This window comes from Myotis daubentonii, chromosome 8 (genome assembly GCF_963259705.1).
Source record: "Myotis daubentonii chromosome 8, mMyoDau2.1, whole genome shotgun sequence".
Taxonomy (NCBI): domain Eukaryota; kingdom Metazoa; phylum Chordata; class Mammalia; order Chiroptera; family Vespertilionidae; genus Myotis; species Myotis daubentonii.
The window spans coordinates 17,131,848-17,148,459 of record NC_081847.1 but is presented as its reverse complement, the minus strand read 5'-3'; the positions used below and the strand labels follow the sequence as shown (position 1 = coordinate 17,148,459).

Sequence of the window (16,612 nt, the reverse complement as noted above, 5' to 3'; positions counted from 1 at the left end):
CTTCAATATATTTAAAAATCCAGTTAAACTGTGTGTCCTTGTTTAGACAAAATCCCCAGGGGATGTCCAGGACTAAGTAAATGTTTGAGATCAGTGTAGTCCACCTTGCCTTGGATTTATAAATGCCACATTCAAGTTCAGAGCAAAACCTTAAATCTATATGCACTCAGGAGAGATTTATTGAGTGTGACCCTGAGTCTAAGTTCAGAGTCTGGGGGTAAACTGAAGGCTCATCCACCATCAACAAAACCTATTTGTCTGCCACGGGTTCTCAGTTTGGTGGCCTGAGCCCGTGGGGAGTGTGTCCTGGTTGGCGGGTCGGTAGTCATTAGAGGCTGAAATAGGAAAGGTGGTAGTGGCATGGAATAGAATGGCATCTTTCCTTGTCATCTGGGCTTCCATGGCAGTGTCAGCCAGTTTCTAGGGGACGTGAAGCTTTGACAGTTACAAGCGAAAATGTGGCCTGCAGAATGTATACGTGTATTTCCATAAACTTGAACCTTCTCCCTGGAAACAGACCTTCCCCAACAGCCAAACCTCCCCAAACCAACCTGTCAGACATTCATCTTTTACTCATTTCCTTTATTTAAATAAACTTTAAAAAGTGAAATTCTTTCTGATCATTTTTGGCTAGGAGGTTTTCTCAAAACAGTGCTGTGAAAAAACTACGAAAATTAGCAGTCTTAACAGACAGCATGGAGCAGAGTAAACCCAGCCCCACATCTTAGCTGTGTGAGGTATTGAGGATTAGAGAATTGGCTGTAACCTAGCAACTAATTTAGAAACTCTGAACAATGCAGTCATATCCCGAGGAACACTTAGTCATTAAGTCCAAGTCTGTGCTTTCGGACACAGCTATCTTCTGTTGAGTTTAGTCAATATCTGTTAGAGTCATTTGCAACGAGCCATAAGATATAACCTCGTTCGTTATATTTGGAAAATTAATTGCTATGATAAAGTTCCCAAAGTTCAGAAATGTTTCTAATGTTGTTTTTTCTGATCCATTCCCCTCCAGGGTACAGAAATAGTAACAGGTAAAGCAAAAAGAGGCACTTATTTCCGAGTACATATTAACAACTGTAAAATAGTGGAGACCATAACGTGCCTTTCTAAGGAGCCTTTCCCCACCTCCAACTACATTCGCTTGTTTGGGCAGCATGAGCAACTCCTCAACAACCTGTGTGCTCGGTTTGAGAACAAGATGATCCCAGATCTCTACCGGTAAGTTGGACCGTGCATTGTACTAAGGGGAAATGCAATACTAGTGTCTTATGAATGAAGGGTGTGTTTTGTGATACACCAGATAGCAAAACAGGAATCCATGGGAGAAGCTAGAGTGGCAGAGATTTCATCTATATACAGTGGGGCCTTAACTTATGAGTGTCCCGACTAATGAGTTTTTTGAGATACCAGCTGTCTCTCGGCCGATTTTTTGCATTGAGTTGATAGAGTAATTTGAGTTAACGAGCTCCTTAACAAGCTCGGTCTCGGAACGAATTAAACTCGTAAGTCAAGGCCCCACTGTATATAAAAGCCTAAGCAACTGAATGACCAAACAGCTGGTCGACCAGTCGCCATGACGCACACTGACCACCAAGGGGCAGATGCTCAACCCAGGAGCTTCCCCCTAGTGGTCAGTGCGCTCCCACAGCCGGAGTGCTGCTCAACTGACCAATGGGCACCAGACTCCATGGCTGGCAAGCGCAGCTGTGGTGCTGCAAGCCTCTCCTCCCTCCGCGGCAGCGCTATGAGAGGCAGTGGCAGGTGCAGTGGGGCAGGGATGAGCTGGAGCAGCTCAGGCTCCTCCCTGGCCGCCTGCCACTTCCTGCACTACTATATCCCTTGGGGGATGTCGGACTTTCAGTTTTGGCCCGACCCCCTCCAGGGCCTGCAGGGATCAGGCTAAAACCAGCAGTCCGACATCCCCTGGATTGCAAAAGGGCGCAGGCCAGGCTGAGGGACCCCACTGGTGCACGAATCCATGCACCAGGCCTCTAGTTCTCATATAGTAAATAACATCTGACCACTAGCATTGAGCACTAGCATTGAAGGTGGAGAGTTACATGGGGAAGTGCATGGACTCCAGATGTACCCACACATAGCTCCCATGGCCATGCACAGGCCTAAATCCCAGATGCACCCATTACAGCCTCCACACTGTGGGTAGGCCTGGATGCGATGATTTTCGAGTTCCTTTGACCCAGGGCTAGTAAGAGCAGTGGTCAGAAGTTTAAGAGGTAATTCTGGGAACGGGATAGGAAAGCACTTAGTCCTGGTGAGAACTCCACAACCACAAACATGCTGTTCATGACCCCAGCTGTCTTCCACACAGCTTGTGCTCAAGCAGGGAAAGGTGGCCATTTGTCTGAGATATTGTTAAGGGAATTCTGCACTGGCAGGTGGGTCTAACTGGGTGATCTAGATCTTGATCTTTCAAATTCTAAAACACTTGTTTATCCTACGACTCTAGAAAGGCTAAAATTTCAGAGTAGAAAGCTACTTCTGGATATAGTCTGGTGCTTAGAAAGGAGCATTTTCCTCTATTTCCACTAAAACAAAGTGATGACAGGGCCGGTATACGGTATCTTTTGGCTGTTCCCCACCTCTTTCTCCAAAGCCACAAACCCCCAGACTCTCCTCAGGCAACTCCAGTCTGCCCTGCTCTCCCTCCACTGGAGCCCAGGGTGATGGGCTGCGAAGGAAATTTTGTGTGGGGGCCCTTGAAAAGGGTGCCTGTGTCTCCTGTGGGCTCTGCCTCTCCATGGCCAACAGAAACCTTGCTGCTTGTCACAGCTGGATGCTATGTGGGCCCCTCTTCCTGGCTCTGGCACTCCAAGCTGGGGAGCCTGGCTGGGGTCTAGGCTGCATGCCTCTCTGGGAAAGCCCCTTTCTGGTCTCTGCCCTTCCTACCAGTCTCAACCAGTGGCTTCTCCTGTGATCCATTCACACAATGGAATACTATGAGGCTCCCCAGAAGAAGGAACTCTTACCTTTTGCAATAGAATAGATGAACCTGGAGATTATTATGCCAAGTGAAATAAGCCAGTCAGAGAAATACCATATGATCTCACTAAGATATAGAATCTAATGAACAACATAAACTGGCAGCCCTAGCTGGTTTGGCTCAGTGGATAAAGCGTCAGCCTGCAGACTGAGGATCCCAGGTTCGATTCCACTCAAGGCCACATGCCTGGGTTGTGGGCTTTATCCCCAGTAAGGGGTGTCCAGGAGACAGCCATATCATTGATATTTCTATCTCTCTCTCTCCCTCTCCCTTCCTCTCTGAAATCAATAAAAATATTTTTTAAAAATAAACTGACAAACATTAGAAACATATGCATGGATACATGGAAAATCTGACAGCTATCAGAGGGGAGGGTGGCATGAGAAACTAGATGGAAAAAGGTGAAGGGATTAGCCAAAGAACATATATACATAACCCATAGACTCAGACAACAGTGTGGTGATAGCCAGAGGGAGGGGGGTGGGGCTGAGTAGATGGGGGAGGCAGGAAGTGGGTATGGAAACATCTGTAATAGTGTCAACAATCCTCCTATATAATAAAAGCCTAATATGCAAATCGACTGAACCGTGGAACGACCGGTCGCTATGATGCGCACTGGCCATCAGGGGGCAGACACTCAATGCAGGAGCTGCCCCCTGGTGGTCAGTGTGCTCCCACAGGGGGAGCACCACTCAGCCAGAAGCCAGTAGGTGGACATCCCCCAAGGAGTCCTGGACTGTGAGAGGGCACAGACTGGGCTGAGGGACCCCCCCTTCCCCCAGTGAATGATTTTCGTGCACCGGGCCTCTAGTAAAAAATAAAAAAATAAAAATGTGCCACCTATATATGATTTCCTAAAAAGTAGATCAATTTCTTTTGCCTTCTTTGAATTGATTTTGTGGCTGACTAGAGAAAGTCAATACCATTTAGCACTATGTTTATAAGGTCCCTCATGGTGATGTTTGTAGCTGCAGTTCAATTATTTCCCTGCTGTATAGTATTCCCTTATATAATTGTGTCACTATTCATCCATTTTCCCATTGATTGGTATTTAAATTGGCCCCAGTTTGATACCACAACCACAGCTGCAAGAATTTCTCTCGGGTGAACTAGGTGGTGCTGAAATGTTCCCAAAAGTAGTTTTTATCTGTTGAACTCTCTCCAGCAGGGCATGAAAGCACCTCCACAACCCTGGCAATCCTTACACCAGTAGTTCTCAACCTCTGGCCCTTTAAATACAGTTCCTCATGTTGTGACCCAACCATAAAATTATTTTCGTTGCTACTTCATAACTGTAATGTTGCTACTGTTATGAATCGTCATGTAAATATCTGATATGCAGGATGGTCTTCGGCGACCCCTGTGAAAGGGTCATTCGACCGCCAAAGGGGTCGCGACCCACAGCTTGAGAACCGCTGCCTTACACTGTTATGCTTTAAAATTTGTCTATTCTGGTGGTTTGAAAAGGTGTCTTCCTGTGGTTTTAATTTTCCCTTTCCTGATCAATGACAATTTAGTGCCTTTTTATTTGTTTGTGGGCCATTTGTGGTAGTTCCTGTGAGGTGCCTGTTATGACCTTTGTCCATGTTTTGTTTGTGTGTCATGTTTTTCCTAATTCACAGGGTCATTCATATATTCTGGATGCAAACTTATGTTGGTTATGTATCCTTAATATAACTTCTCCCATTTTGAGGTTTGTCTTTCCACTTATTTATGGTGTCAATTAACAGATGTTCTTAATTTTAACATAATCTGTTTGCCTTCTTTGGGGTGTCTTGGATATTTTTGTCCCTTTGCTTTTCCAATAGGTTTATGTAAACTTGTCAAGCTCTGTGACTAGATAGCAAATGTATTAAAACCTAGATTCATTAGGTGAGAATTGGCATCTTTGTTATTAAGTCCAGTATCATAGCATAGTATAGGTCTTGATTTCTTTACTGTTGTAAATATTATTTTTTATTGATTGCTGTTGTATAGAAATGCACTAAGTTTTTGTATGATTTTGTATTCTGCAAATTTTCTAAACTCTCGTTCATTCAAATAATTTACCTATAGGTTCTTTTAAATTTTCCACACAGAAAAAATTATATTGTATGCAAATAATGACAGTTTTATTTCTTCTTTTACAATCTTTGTAACTTTTATCTCTTTTTCTTGTCTTACTACATTGGCTAATATCTGCAGTAGAAGATAAAACAGAAGTAGTGAGAGATAGCACCCGTACCTCATTCTTAATTTTAAAGGGAATGCGTTTTTTATTAAGTATATGACATTTGCCATACATATTTTATAGACATTCTTTATCAGATATTGTTTTAATTACTAGCTTGCTAAGAATTTTAATCATGCATGGATTTTAATTTTTCCCCCAGAAAAAGTATTTAATTTCTGAAACCTTTTATGAATGAGGATGTTTTCCTAATGCTTTCAATTATAAACTACTAGAGGCCTGGCACACGAAATTCGTGTGCGGGTACGGTCCCTAGGCCTGGCCTGCGATCAGGGCCCTCTTCCCCAGCTGCCATCGGGCGATTGGAGCCTGCCAGCCGGGGAAAGGGACTGAGAGGTGGTCAGTGCGCCTCATGGTGACTGATTGAGTGGTTGTTCTGGTCGTTCTGCTGTTAGGGTCAATTTGCATATTGCCCTTTTATTATATAGGAGGAGGATATTTTGATGAACTATCAAATTCCTTAGTCATATGCTTTCCTTCCTTTAAATTTTTGTAGACATGACCTAGCTAGTTTGGCTCAGTGGATAGAACATTGACCTGTGGACAGAAGGGTCCCGGGTTTGATTCCAGTCAAAGGCACATGCCTGGTTGCGGGCTCAATCCCCAGTAGGAGGTGTGCAGGAGGCAGCAGATCAATGACTCTCCCATCATTGATGTTTCTATCTCTCTCTCCCTCTCCCTTCCTTTTTGAAATCAATAAAAATATATATTTTTTTTTAATTTTTAGACTTACCTGAATTTTTTTCTAAAATAAAGGAAAAAACATTCAGAAAATGAATTCATTTGTTCCTTAGCTAGTGCAGAGTATTTTATTTATCATTGCTTCCGACTTTACCCAAAATACTTGAGTTAGAGGAGAATCAGTTGCTGGTTAAAGCAAAATTCTACCCAGTGGGGAGGAAAATGCTGCGAGCTATCTCTGCAAAGAAAATGTTTTCACGTTAAACCAAATCCAAAAGCCCTGGCTGGCTTGGTTTCCCCCAAGAAGAAGGTGATGTTGAAGCAGACAGACTTTGTGAGCTTGGGATGCTGGTCAGGGTGCCGCTGTTAACTGATGGTAATAATACTTTTAAGTTAATTTGATTTGCTAGGAGTGAATATTTAAAATGGCAGACCGGATGACATCGGACAACAGAACGTACCAATGGACATCTGTAAGAAAGAACCAAGGAGGGGGTAGAGGGCAGGAAAACAGTGGCTGCTCATCCAAGAGGTCGCTGGTCATTTGAAGTGAGGTCCTGAGGGCAACACCATGCCTGTCAGTCACTCCCACGGGCGTGTTACTGTGTGCCTGCAGCTGCGGCCGCATTCTTTTCAAGTACCATGAAATGCTGCCAGATCCCAGGGCTAATTCCTGGCTCAGCACTGCCTGCCCTGTTGTCAGATGGACCAGAGAGACTCTTTCCAAGCAGGCAGGGGATGGTGTAGCTGATTTTGGCTGCGATGAGATTACAGATTGTTTCCCTGACCTCGGCAACACCAGCCACATCTCTTGTTCGAATCTGGGTGAATTCCCACCCACTATGTCTGGGGGCACCTTTCTCTATTCTGGGAGGGTTGACTGCTGACCAGGTGCTCTATCTCTGCCCGTCAGGCCTGACCTCAAGATCAAATTCTTCTCCAGTTTCAAAGGAAGCCTCTGGCTTCTTTCTCCTACTTCCTCCAATCGAACCTCACACCATCCAGGGCAGAACAGCGCAGGCCCTGGTGATGCCAGGGGGCAGACGCTGTGGCAGTCGAGGCCTCGTGAGCAGTGGCTCCTGCTGCCTGCAGTGGGACTTGCTTGGATCCATTTAGGGACACATGGTGGTGGCCAAGCAGTCAGCCACCAGGATACACAGGCAGGCAGCTGTCACAGGACAGCAGCGTGCTGCGGATTTGTGGCCCAGGCCGGCTTGGATTCTACCTTATTTTAGTCTCTGTTTTCACCTCAGAGCGCCAGCACAAACCATTGGCAATGAAGAAAAGTTCACCACTGGTGACTCTGCATGTGCGTGCGCTTGTGGGTATGTGTACGAGAGGGGGGTGGGGAGAGAGAGAGAGAGAGAGAATGATTGATCGCTTTGGAAAAAGAATGGAGTCCATTTGTATCATGAGTTAATTTCTGAACCAACCAGCATTTAAAGCTCACATGACAAATGTTACTAAAGTTTTTTCCCAATCTTCCTCTTAAGAGCACGTGTGTCCCACATGCGCAAATGCACACGCCTATGGCAAACCTTGCAATTCCCGCCCCCCCCCCCCCAACGGCCCCCTAAGTCCTTTGGTGAGGTTTAGAATGAGCAGCAGCTTCCACCCTGTGGTACTGCCCCTCCCGCAGGGCCTGGGGACAGAGGGAGCTTCAAGGAGGGAGCCACAAAGTCCCTGTCATGGCTTTAACAAGGCCATGTCCGGTGCCCTCCCTGCTGTCTTAACTACCTCACCGTCATTTACCCCACTTACCAATGGCCCTGCTGAGTCCCTGCACCCACCCCTTCGCCTTCATTAACAGTCTGTAGCATCCTTTTTCCTCACCGGTGTGAATAGGTCTTGCCCTAGCTTCTTTGTATGAGCCCATCAGATACTCATAAACCTTGATTAAATTATCTCTTTGCACATCTTAACATGCTCATCCCTCAAAGACTGCCCTCATGCAGCCCTCCTGCCAGCGCCGCCACCCTCCTCCACGCTTCCCCAGACACTCGGTGGCCTATTTTTAGTGGGTAAGTGCTGCTGTGCGCAATATTCTAAATGGGATTTGAGCAGGCGCTTTAACGAGCTGCCATTACCTTGTTGAACTGTGAAGCTCCAGAAGTTACTCTCTCAGGAAAGCTGCCCTGTGCTAGCTCTGTCTTCGGAGCTGCAAAGCAGGACGCTGCCAGCCCACAGCGACTTCTGATTCATGTATTAGACTCCAGTTGGAGTCATTTAAGCATGACCTCAGTGTTTTCGGTGCCGCCGTAGTCAGTGGCCCGGTGCTGTTTCCAGTAGGAAACCACACACTAAATCCTAAGGGCCCTTTTTTGCAGACTTACCGAATGTTCTTAAAATAGGACTTCCCCCTCCAACTTGTCCGTTTTTTGGCACATACCTAAACATTGTTGAATACAAGTTCCCCCGAGGTGCAAATCTCCCTTTTGGCTACTTAACAAGCCAAGGACCTGCCTGTCTGTAGACTCATCGAGGTGTCGCTGCTTGTCTGTTTCGTTCCCTGTAATGCCAGTTCTGTGTGATTGCCTTAGAAACGATATGTTCGCAAATGTTTGCTAAAATCAAAATTTGTTCTCTTCATTGTCTGTCCTTCCCAGTCATTTAATTATAGTCTATTTCTCTGCCCTGGAAGGATTTCAATGGGGTGTGCTTACATGATCCATCCGGGGCAGTGGTCGGCAAACTCATTAGTCAACAGAGCCAAATATCAACAGTACTTCTTCAAAATAGACTCGCCCAGGCTGAAAACCGACTTCTGCGCATGGGCCACGAAGTTTCAATCGAACTGTATGTGCACGCCCGCACATGATATTTTGTGGAAGAGGGGCCAAAGAGCCGCATGTGGCTCGCGAGCCGAGGTTTGCCGACCACTGGCCTGGGGGATCCTCGCTGACCATTCCCGGGCCTTCTGGCTTGCCTAGTGGTGCTTCTCACACCATCACATAACCTGTGAGGCTGAACCGACATTTTTAAACATTTCTCATTACTGAGATGGTTCACCTGAGATCTGGAAGTATCTAGACCAGTGTGGGGCCAAATTCCATTTGACATAACATATGTCCATTTTTAGTTGTCATATTGCTCTGATTAAAAGACTAGAGTTTGGACCTGGCCTGTTTGCTCAGTGGTTAGAGCATCAGCCCTCAGATTGAAGGGTCTCAGGTTAGAGTCCCAGTCAAGGGCATGTACCTTGGTTGCAGACTCCATCTCCAGTCCCTAAGTCAGGGTGCTTGTGGGAGACAACCAGTCGATGTGTCTCTCTCTCATCCATGTTTCTGTCTCTATTACCTCCACTCTCTCTAAAAATCAATGGAAAAATTATCTCGGGTGAGGATTAACAAAAGAAAACAAAAAGACTAGAGTTTGGGGGGGTTTTCTCTAGTATACATCACCTCCTTCTTCCCACTGTGACATTTGTATGGAATTAGCCTTTCCTGGGTTGGAGATTATTTGGAACTTCCTGAAATTATAGCCAGCGCATGTCCCTTTGAATATTCATGCCAAAGATTATAATGTGAAAGAAAAACAAATGCACCCATTCACATAGGAATGAATGTTTAAAATAATGAGCACCTGGAACTTTGCATAAAACATGGAGCTTTTTAAAAAATCTCAATATCCAGTGTGTCCCAATAATTTGCCTCATTTGTCATAAAAATATGGTTTAGCATATCATCTTAGTATTTATCAGAAAGGCCTGGATCTAGTTTTTATTTAGGGCTTTGAGGTATCAGGAAGGTGTAAACTCTTATTTCAATTGCCTCAGTCCTATTCATGTTAGTAAGAAACATTGCTTTGAGCATAGTGCCCATGAATGAATGAAGGAAAAGTGACTATTTCATCTCATAGCCAAGATTTTTTCTTTTTTTAAAAATATAATTTATTGGGGTGACATTGGTTAGTAAAATATATAGGTCTCAGCTTTACAATTCTACAGCACATCATCTCTACACTGTATTGTGTGTTTGCCACCCCAAGTCTCCACCCATCTCCATTTATCCTCCCTGTCCCTCTTCTTCTTCCCCCGACCCTTTCTTCCCTCTGGCAATCACCATAAAGCAAGGGAAGCCTAGTGGACACACAGAGAGAAGATATTTTTCTTAACGATAAAAGGCTTTTATTTTTTTTATAACATTAACATTAAATGTAACTACTGTTAATATTTTCATTGGTTTTTAAATTTCTGCTAATTTATGCCCTATTACATAAAGAATACATTATCTATATAGTATTATGAAAACAGAATCATAGAACATTGTGTGCCACTATTTTAAAATATAAGAAAATTTCCTCATACCATTACACATTTTTTAAATAAAATGCAATGGTTACATCGCTCTCATTATGTAATGACTCTTTATCATCTAGTTTTAAAGTTTTTATAATCATAAAAAATGCTGATAAATACTTTTGCTTGTTAATGTTAGTCCACATATTTTTTTTTAATTTTCTTGAGTACAAATAATTACACTAAATTGAAGAAGCCATGTGGACCACTGTCAAAGTCTGCGTGAAGTTCTTTTTAATTTAAATGATTTATTTATTTATTTATTACAGTTGGCACACAACATTATATTAAATTCAGGTGCATACTACAGTGATTAGGTGTTTAGACATTTTATAACTTACTAAGTGATCATCCCAATAAATCTTGTACCCATCTGAAACCGTATGTAATTATTAGAACTTTATTATTCCCTATGCTGTACTTTACATCCCCATGATTATTCTGTAACAACCAATCTGTACTTCTTAACCTCTTTACCTTTTTCACCCATCCCCTCAAACCTCCTCCCATCTGGCAACCATCAAAATGGTATCTGTATCTCTGAGTCTGTTTCTGTTCTGCTTGTTCCCTTATTGTTGTTAGATATGTATTTATTTCCATTATATTGTTCAGATTTTTAATCCTTTTTTTCCCTTCTTCTTCTTAAAGAAGACTCTCTAACCTTTCATATAATAGTAGTTTGGTGGTGACGAACTCCTTTAGCTTTTTCTTGTCTGGGAAGCTTGTTTTCTGTCCTTCTATTCTAAATGAAAACTTCTCTGAGTAGAATAATCTTGATTGTATGTCCTTGCTATTCATCACTTTGAATATTTCTTGCCACTCCCTTCTGGCCTGCAAATTTTCTGTTGAGAAATCAGCTGACAGCGTATGGGCATTCTCTTGTAGGTAACTAACTGCTTTTCTCTTGCTGCTCTTCAGATTCTCTCTTTGTCTTTAATCTTTGGCATTTTAATTATGATGTGTCTTGGTGTGGCCCTCTTTGGGTTCATCTGCTTGGGACTCTCCGTGCTTCCCAGACTTGTATGTCTATTTCCTTCACCAGGACTGGATTTTGTTCCCCAGAATTCATATGTTGAAACCCTAATCCCCATTGTAACTGTATCTGTAGATGAGGTCTTAGGGAGATAATTAAGGTTGAGCGAGGTCATAAGGGTGGGACCCTAATCCAGTAGGACTGTGGCCTTACAAGGAGAGGAAGAGCAAGAGATTTCATGTGAGGACACAGAAGGCAGCCATCTGCAAGCCGGGAAGAGAGTCCTCACCAGAAACTGACCATTCTGGAACCCTTATCTTGGACTTCCAGCTTCCAGAACTGTGAGAAATAAATTTATGTTGTTTGAGCCACCCAATCTTAGCCTGCGCTAAGACAGATTTGTACCCCAGATCTGTCTCCTCACAGCTTATCAGGCTGCTGTGAAGCCGGGCAAAGGTACTTTGCTGCTTCCACCAGCTGCGGGCCGTGCTGCCCAAGGCATGTAGTGCCCCCTGGGCACTCCCATTCAGCCACCATAGGGACCAGCCCCCTGTCAGCTGGCCTGGGTTCAACTCCAGCCTCATTTCCCTATCTGGGCAGAAACGGGTCTCCTGGTTCTCACTCGGTGGTGATAACTGAAAAGGAGAGAGCGCTCCTCAGAAAACGCACCAGGGGGTCCTTCGGACCTCGCCTGGAGTGTGGGCTTAGGCAGGTCACCTCATTCCTCTAAGCTTCATTTCCCTTCTCTGCTTCCTGGTGAAAACTGAAGGAGATGATGTACAGGAGCATCCGCTCAGAGCCCGCCCTGGAGGAGCTGTCCCACCAGTGGTCCTGTGCTACTCTCCTCCTCCAGCGTCGCACTGCTGCGGGCCCGGGGCATCCCCATGCCTGGGTCCGCGTGTGCTGCTCAGCATTGGCCCCCGCATCCGCCCAGGATAACTCTGCAGAGTGACAGATGGCATAGCCCCAGCATGGCCTCAGCCATTGCTCCTTCTCTCTCAAACACTTTGTCACCCACCCAGCAAACTCTGAGCTGTGTTTTGTGACTTATTATTCACTCTATCTAGTAATTTGGGGAGAAGAGAGCACCAAATGCCACCAACGATGCCCCCACAGCTGCTAATAGGAGCCACCGTTTGGATCCCACGACACTCTCTTGGCCCCAGCGACTCCGACAGCTGCCGGAGCACCGTCTGCCAGGCCAGGATCCGTGCTGAAGGCTCCGAGGGCAGAATAGAGCCCAGCACAGTCACGCTGGGCTCCCGGAGGCTTGCAGCATTAATAATCTATAGTTCAATCATTAGGAGCAAATCCAAGTGAAATAGCAAAATATACACCATGCTGGAGGCCGCAGGGCTGCTGGGAGGTGGCTTTTCTGCTTCGTGGCAGCCTTAATGATTAGTTCCCAGCCACTAGCAGCCCCAGCTGACAAGCGGCGCCTGCAAGCTGTAGGCTTTCTGCACGTGATAATTGAACAAAGCTAGAACTCATTCAAGATATTAACACGGACTGGCTACCAGGGACCTACTGCACTTGTCAGGCCTCCAAGTCAAACCCTCACCAAGGGCACCCTGAAGGGTGTTCATCGGTCAGTTATTGCCCTCTGCACAGATCTGCAAGTGGGCCTTTTTGGATTGAGGATCCCAGGCTGCTGGGGCCCTGGCAAGGATTTAATATGTAAACCAAACTGATTTCTGAAGCGCTAACCTAGGCCTTTATTGCAACAGGTCAGCCGTAGCATGCTAAGTAGGAAGATATCTGAAGTGGAGACACATTTTTAATTTTAAGGGTTTTTTTAATGATTCATTAAAGTTGTTATTGGATATAAGATAAAAAATTATTTGTTAATATTCTTCCTGATCATAACCATTAGTCAGGAATCTCCATCTAGATTCTACAGCAACAGAAGCACAGGACACCCTGACTGAAACACCGAAGACACTGTAACATCCCCAGAACTACCCCGAGGGACGAGCAGGAGGCCTTCCGAAGCCAGGGTTTGAAACACCGTCAGAATTTGCCTTCTTGTCCCTGCCGGCGGGCTTGCTTGTCTCAGACTGGCCTCCCCCAGGTGGAAGTCGTGGGAGTTCCAGGCTCACGCACCTCCTAGTTGGTATTTAGATAGCAGAGGGGCCTTTCTTTCCTAGTCCCACTTTGAAAAATTCCTGGGGAAGAATTCAGAAAGATCTGGATCCTATAATGAGCCCATCCACTCAGACCATCAGCATGACCATGTCCCAGCCTCGCTTGATCTCCGAGAGTTTCTGCTCCTCCTCCCACCCCTGGGCTTGGCTGAGGAAGCCCGGTGCCACAGGTGGTAGGATCTGGCTTCCCAAGTGACTGCCAAAGAGGCTGCGTGATGCAGGGCACAAGTGCAGGGATCCAGTTCCCTGCGGCTGGGAGGGAGCCAGAGAAGACAAACCCCTTCCCCCTCCTCCGATAGACTGTCCCAAGACCCAGTTTCTTCATAGAGCCCATCCAGAGGCATCCTGCATGGGGCCTAGCCTGAGGCGGTGGCCAGTGCGTAGTGCATAATTCTGCATTGTTCCCCATCTTTCACCACCCCATTTCCCTTTCTTTTCACTCTGGCTGCCCTGGGATGGTACCTCCCGCATAAAACCGTCTTTGCCTCAAGCTCTGATCCCTCAGTGGGCAGGCAACACCAGAGTAACAAGAATGATGAAAATCATGAACACAGCTCTTTCTATTATATCAAACGTCACTAAATCCATGGGAACGAAGAACTCAGGCTTACATAGAGGGAGTTTCCAATCAATTTCTGTCCCAGAATTTGGAATCCATGAGCCTAATTTAGAAATTCAATTGGAAATGTGGTCAAAAGGTACAAACTTCCAGGTATGAAATAATAAGCTCACAGGATGTCACGTACAACATGGTGACTGTAGTGGACACTGCTATGTGGTGTATAGGGACATCCTCAAAAGAGTAGATACGAAGAGTTCTTATCACAAAAATAATTCTTTTTCTCTTTTTATTGTGTCTATATGAGATGACGGACGTGAACGAAACCTATTGTGGCATCGTTTCACAATGTATATATATTAAACCATCATGCTCTTCACCATCAATTTATACAGTGATGCATGTCAATTATTTCTCAGTAAAACTGGATAAAAACCTAAATTCAGAAAAGTTTGATAAAAAGACTTGCTATTTAGAATTGTACTGAAAAAGAATTCAGGGGCTTCTGGTTAAATATGGCAGATTGAATATACAAGTTTACCTCCTCTCCCTCCTGAAATCCACTAAAATGACAGTAAAACAAGCAAAAAAACCCCACAGTTTTTTGACGGTTGGCTCAAAGTTTCTATTGTCCTTTACCTTCCATTTTTTTAATATTTTAAATGTGCCAAAGAAAAATTTTGATACAAAAATTTCAAGATATTCTAGACTTCATCTTTAAGTCAATTATTCATAGGCAGAGTTTGTTTTTTCTGTTCTTCTTGTCTTATATTTTGATTTTTAGATTCAATTGTTGATAGAAATGTATTTATTTCCATTTTATTGTTCATACTTTCATCTCTTTTTTCCTTCTTCTTAAAAAAGGCCCTTTGCCCTGGCTGGTTTGGCTCAGTGGATAGAACATCAGTCGGTGGACTGAAGGATCCTGGGTTCAGTTCTGGTCCAGAGCATGTATCTTGGTTGCAGGCTTGATCCTGTGCCCCTGTTCAGGTGTGTGCAGGAGGCAACCAATCAGTGTGTCTCTCTCACAATGATGTTTCTGTTTCTCCCCCTCCCTTCCACTTTCTCTAAAAATCAATTGAAAACTATCCTTGGATGAGAATTAAAAAAAAAAAAGACACTTTATCATTTTATGTAGCTCTTTGTATGTCCTTTAATTCTAAACGCTAGCTTTGTTGGGTAGAGTAATCTTAGTTGTAGGTCCTTGCTTTTCATCACTTTGAATATTTCTTGTCAATCCCTTCTGGCCTGCAAAGTTTCTGTTGAGAAATCATTTGAAAATCTTATAGGAGCTCCCTTGTAGGTAACGAACTGCTTTTCTCTTGCTGCTTTTGAGATTCTCTCTTTGTCTTTAACGTTTGACGTTTTAATTATTATGTGTCTTGGGGTGGGCTTCTTTGAGTTCCTCTTGTGTGGGACTCTGTACTTCCTGAATTTGTATGTCTATTTCCTTCACCAGGTTAGGGAATTATTTTGTCATTATTTTTTCAAATAGATTTTCAATTTCTTACTCTCCTTTTCTTCTGGCAGCCCCATGATGCGAATGTTGATACGCTTGAAATTGTCCCAGAGGCTCCTTACACATTCTTCATATTTTTTAAATTCTTTTTACTTTTGCTGATTGGGTGTCTTTTGCTCCCTTATATTCCCAACCCCTGATTTGATCCTCTGCTTCAGCTACTTCACTGTTGATATCCTGTAATGTATTCATCATTTCAGTTAGTGTATTATTCTTGTCTTACTGGTACTGTTTTATGTTTCCTATGTCTCTGTTGAAGTTCTCATTAAGTCCATTGAGCCTATTTGTAACCAGTGTGATGAAATGTGCACCTAGAAGACTGTTTCCATTTTTTTTAGTTCTTTTTCTGGAGTTTTATTCGGTTTTTTCCTTTAGGACACATTTCTTTGTCTCCTCATTTTGGCAGCCTCCATGTATTTGGCAGCCTCTATGTGTTAGGAAGAGCGGCTGTGTCTCCTGGGCTTGTTAGAGTGGCCTGCGTAGTAGGTGTTCTGTAGGGTCCAGTTGTGCAACCTCCCCAATTACCTAAGCTGGGCACTCCAGGTTAGGCCCCACCCCATGTGGGCTGTGTATACCTCCTGTTACAGTTGAGCCTTAATTGCTGTTGGCACCTCAATGGAAGGTATTTACCCCCAGCACAATGGCTAGAAGAACTGGCTGCATGGAGGATTAGCTGTGCAGGGGCCCACCACATGGAGCAGGACTTACTTCATTGCAGCTTTGGTGCCCACTGAGTCTGCCCCTTGAGTGTGTCACTTGTGGAGGTGGTTGGGTGGTGCTTCAACACGGTCTGAAGCTGTCCACTGGGTGCCCTGGCTCTGGGGCATCCCTTGAGGTGCAGGCCAAAGTCAGCCACCACCTATGTTCTACACAGGGCCACCTATGTTCTATCCAGGGCCCCCCGACATGAGTTACAAAGCTATTGATGCTGGGCTTGGAGGTGTCCAAGAGAGGCCAAGCTGCAAACCAAGGCCAGCTGCTGCTTGTTTGTGCCTGGGACTAGTTATCATGAGATACAGGGCATGTTGAGATCAGATGCTGCTGATTTGAGAGATTTCAGGAAAGTTTGAAGCATGAGCCAAGACAGGCCATTTGTATGGAAAAGCTCCTGGAAATAGCTTGGATGGATAGCAGGCTGGTTCTCAGGGAATCACCAGGGCTGGGGGAATAGTGTGAGACAGTTTGATGGAAACTCAGATATGGCA

General features: G+C 44.6%; 1 protein-coding gene across 1 annotated transcript in view; it reads left to right on the top strand.

Moving 5' to 3' along the window:
• The window catches only part of CFAP61 (cilia and flagella associated protein 61), a 239,479-nt gene that overhangs the window by 189,659 nt on the left and 33,208 nt on the right, over window positions 1-16,612 (top strand). Inside the window, exon 25 of the mRNA XM_059705429.1 lies at window positions 1,016-1,221. Within this exon, the coding sequence (XP_059561412.1) occupies window positions 1,016-1,221 (206 nt within the window). The remainder of the gene's footprint in view (window positions 1-1,015; window positions 1,222-16,612) is intronic.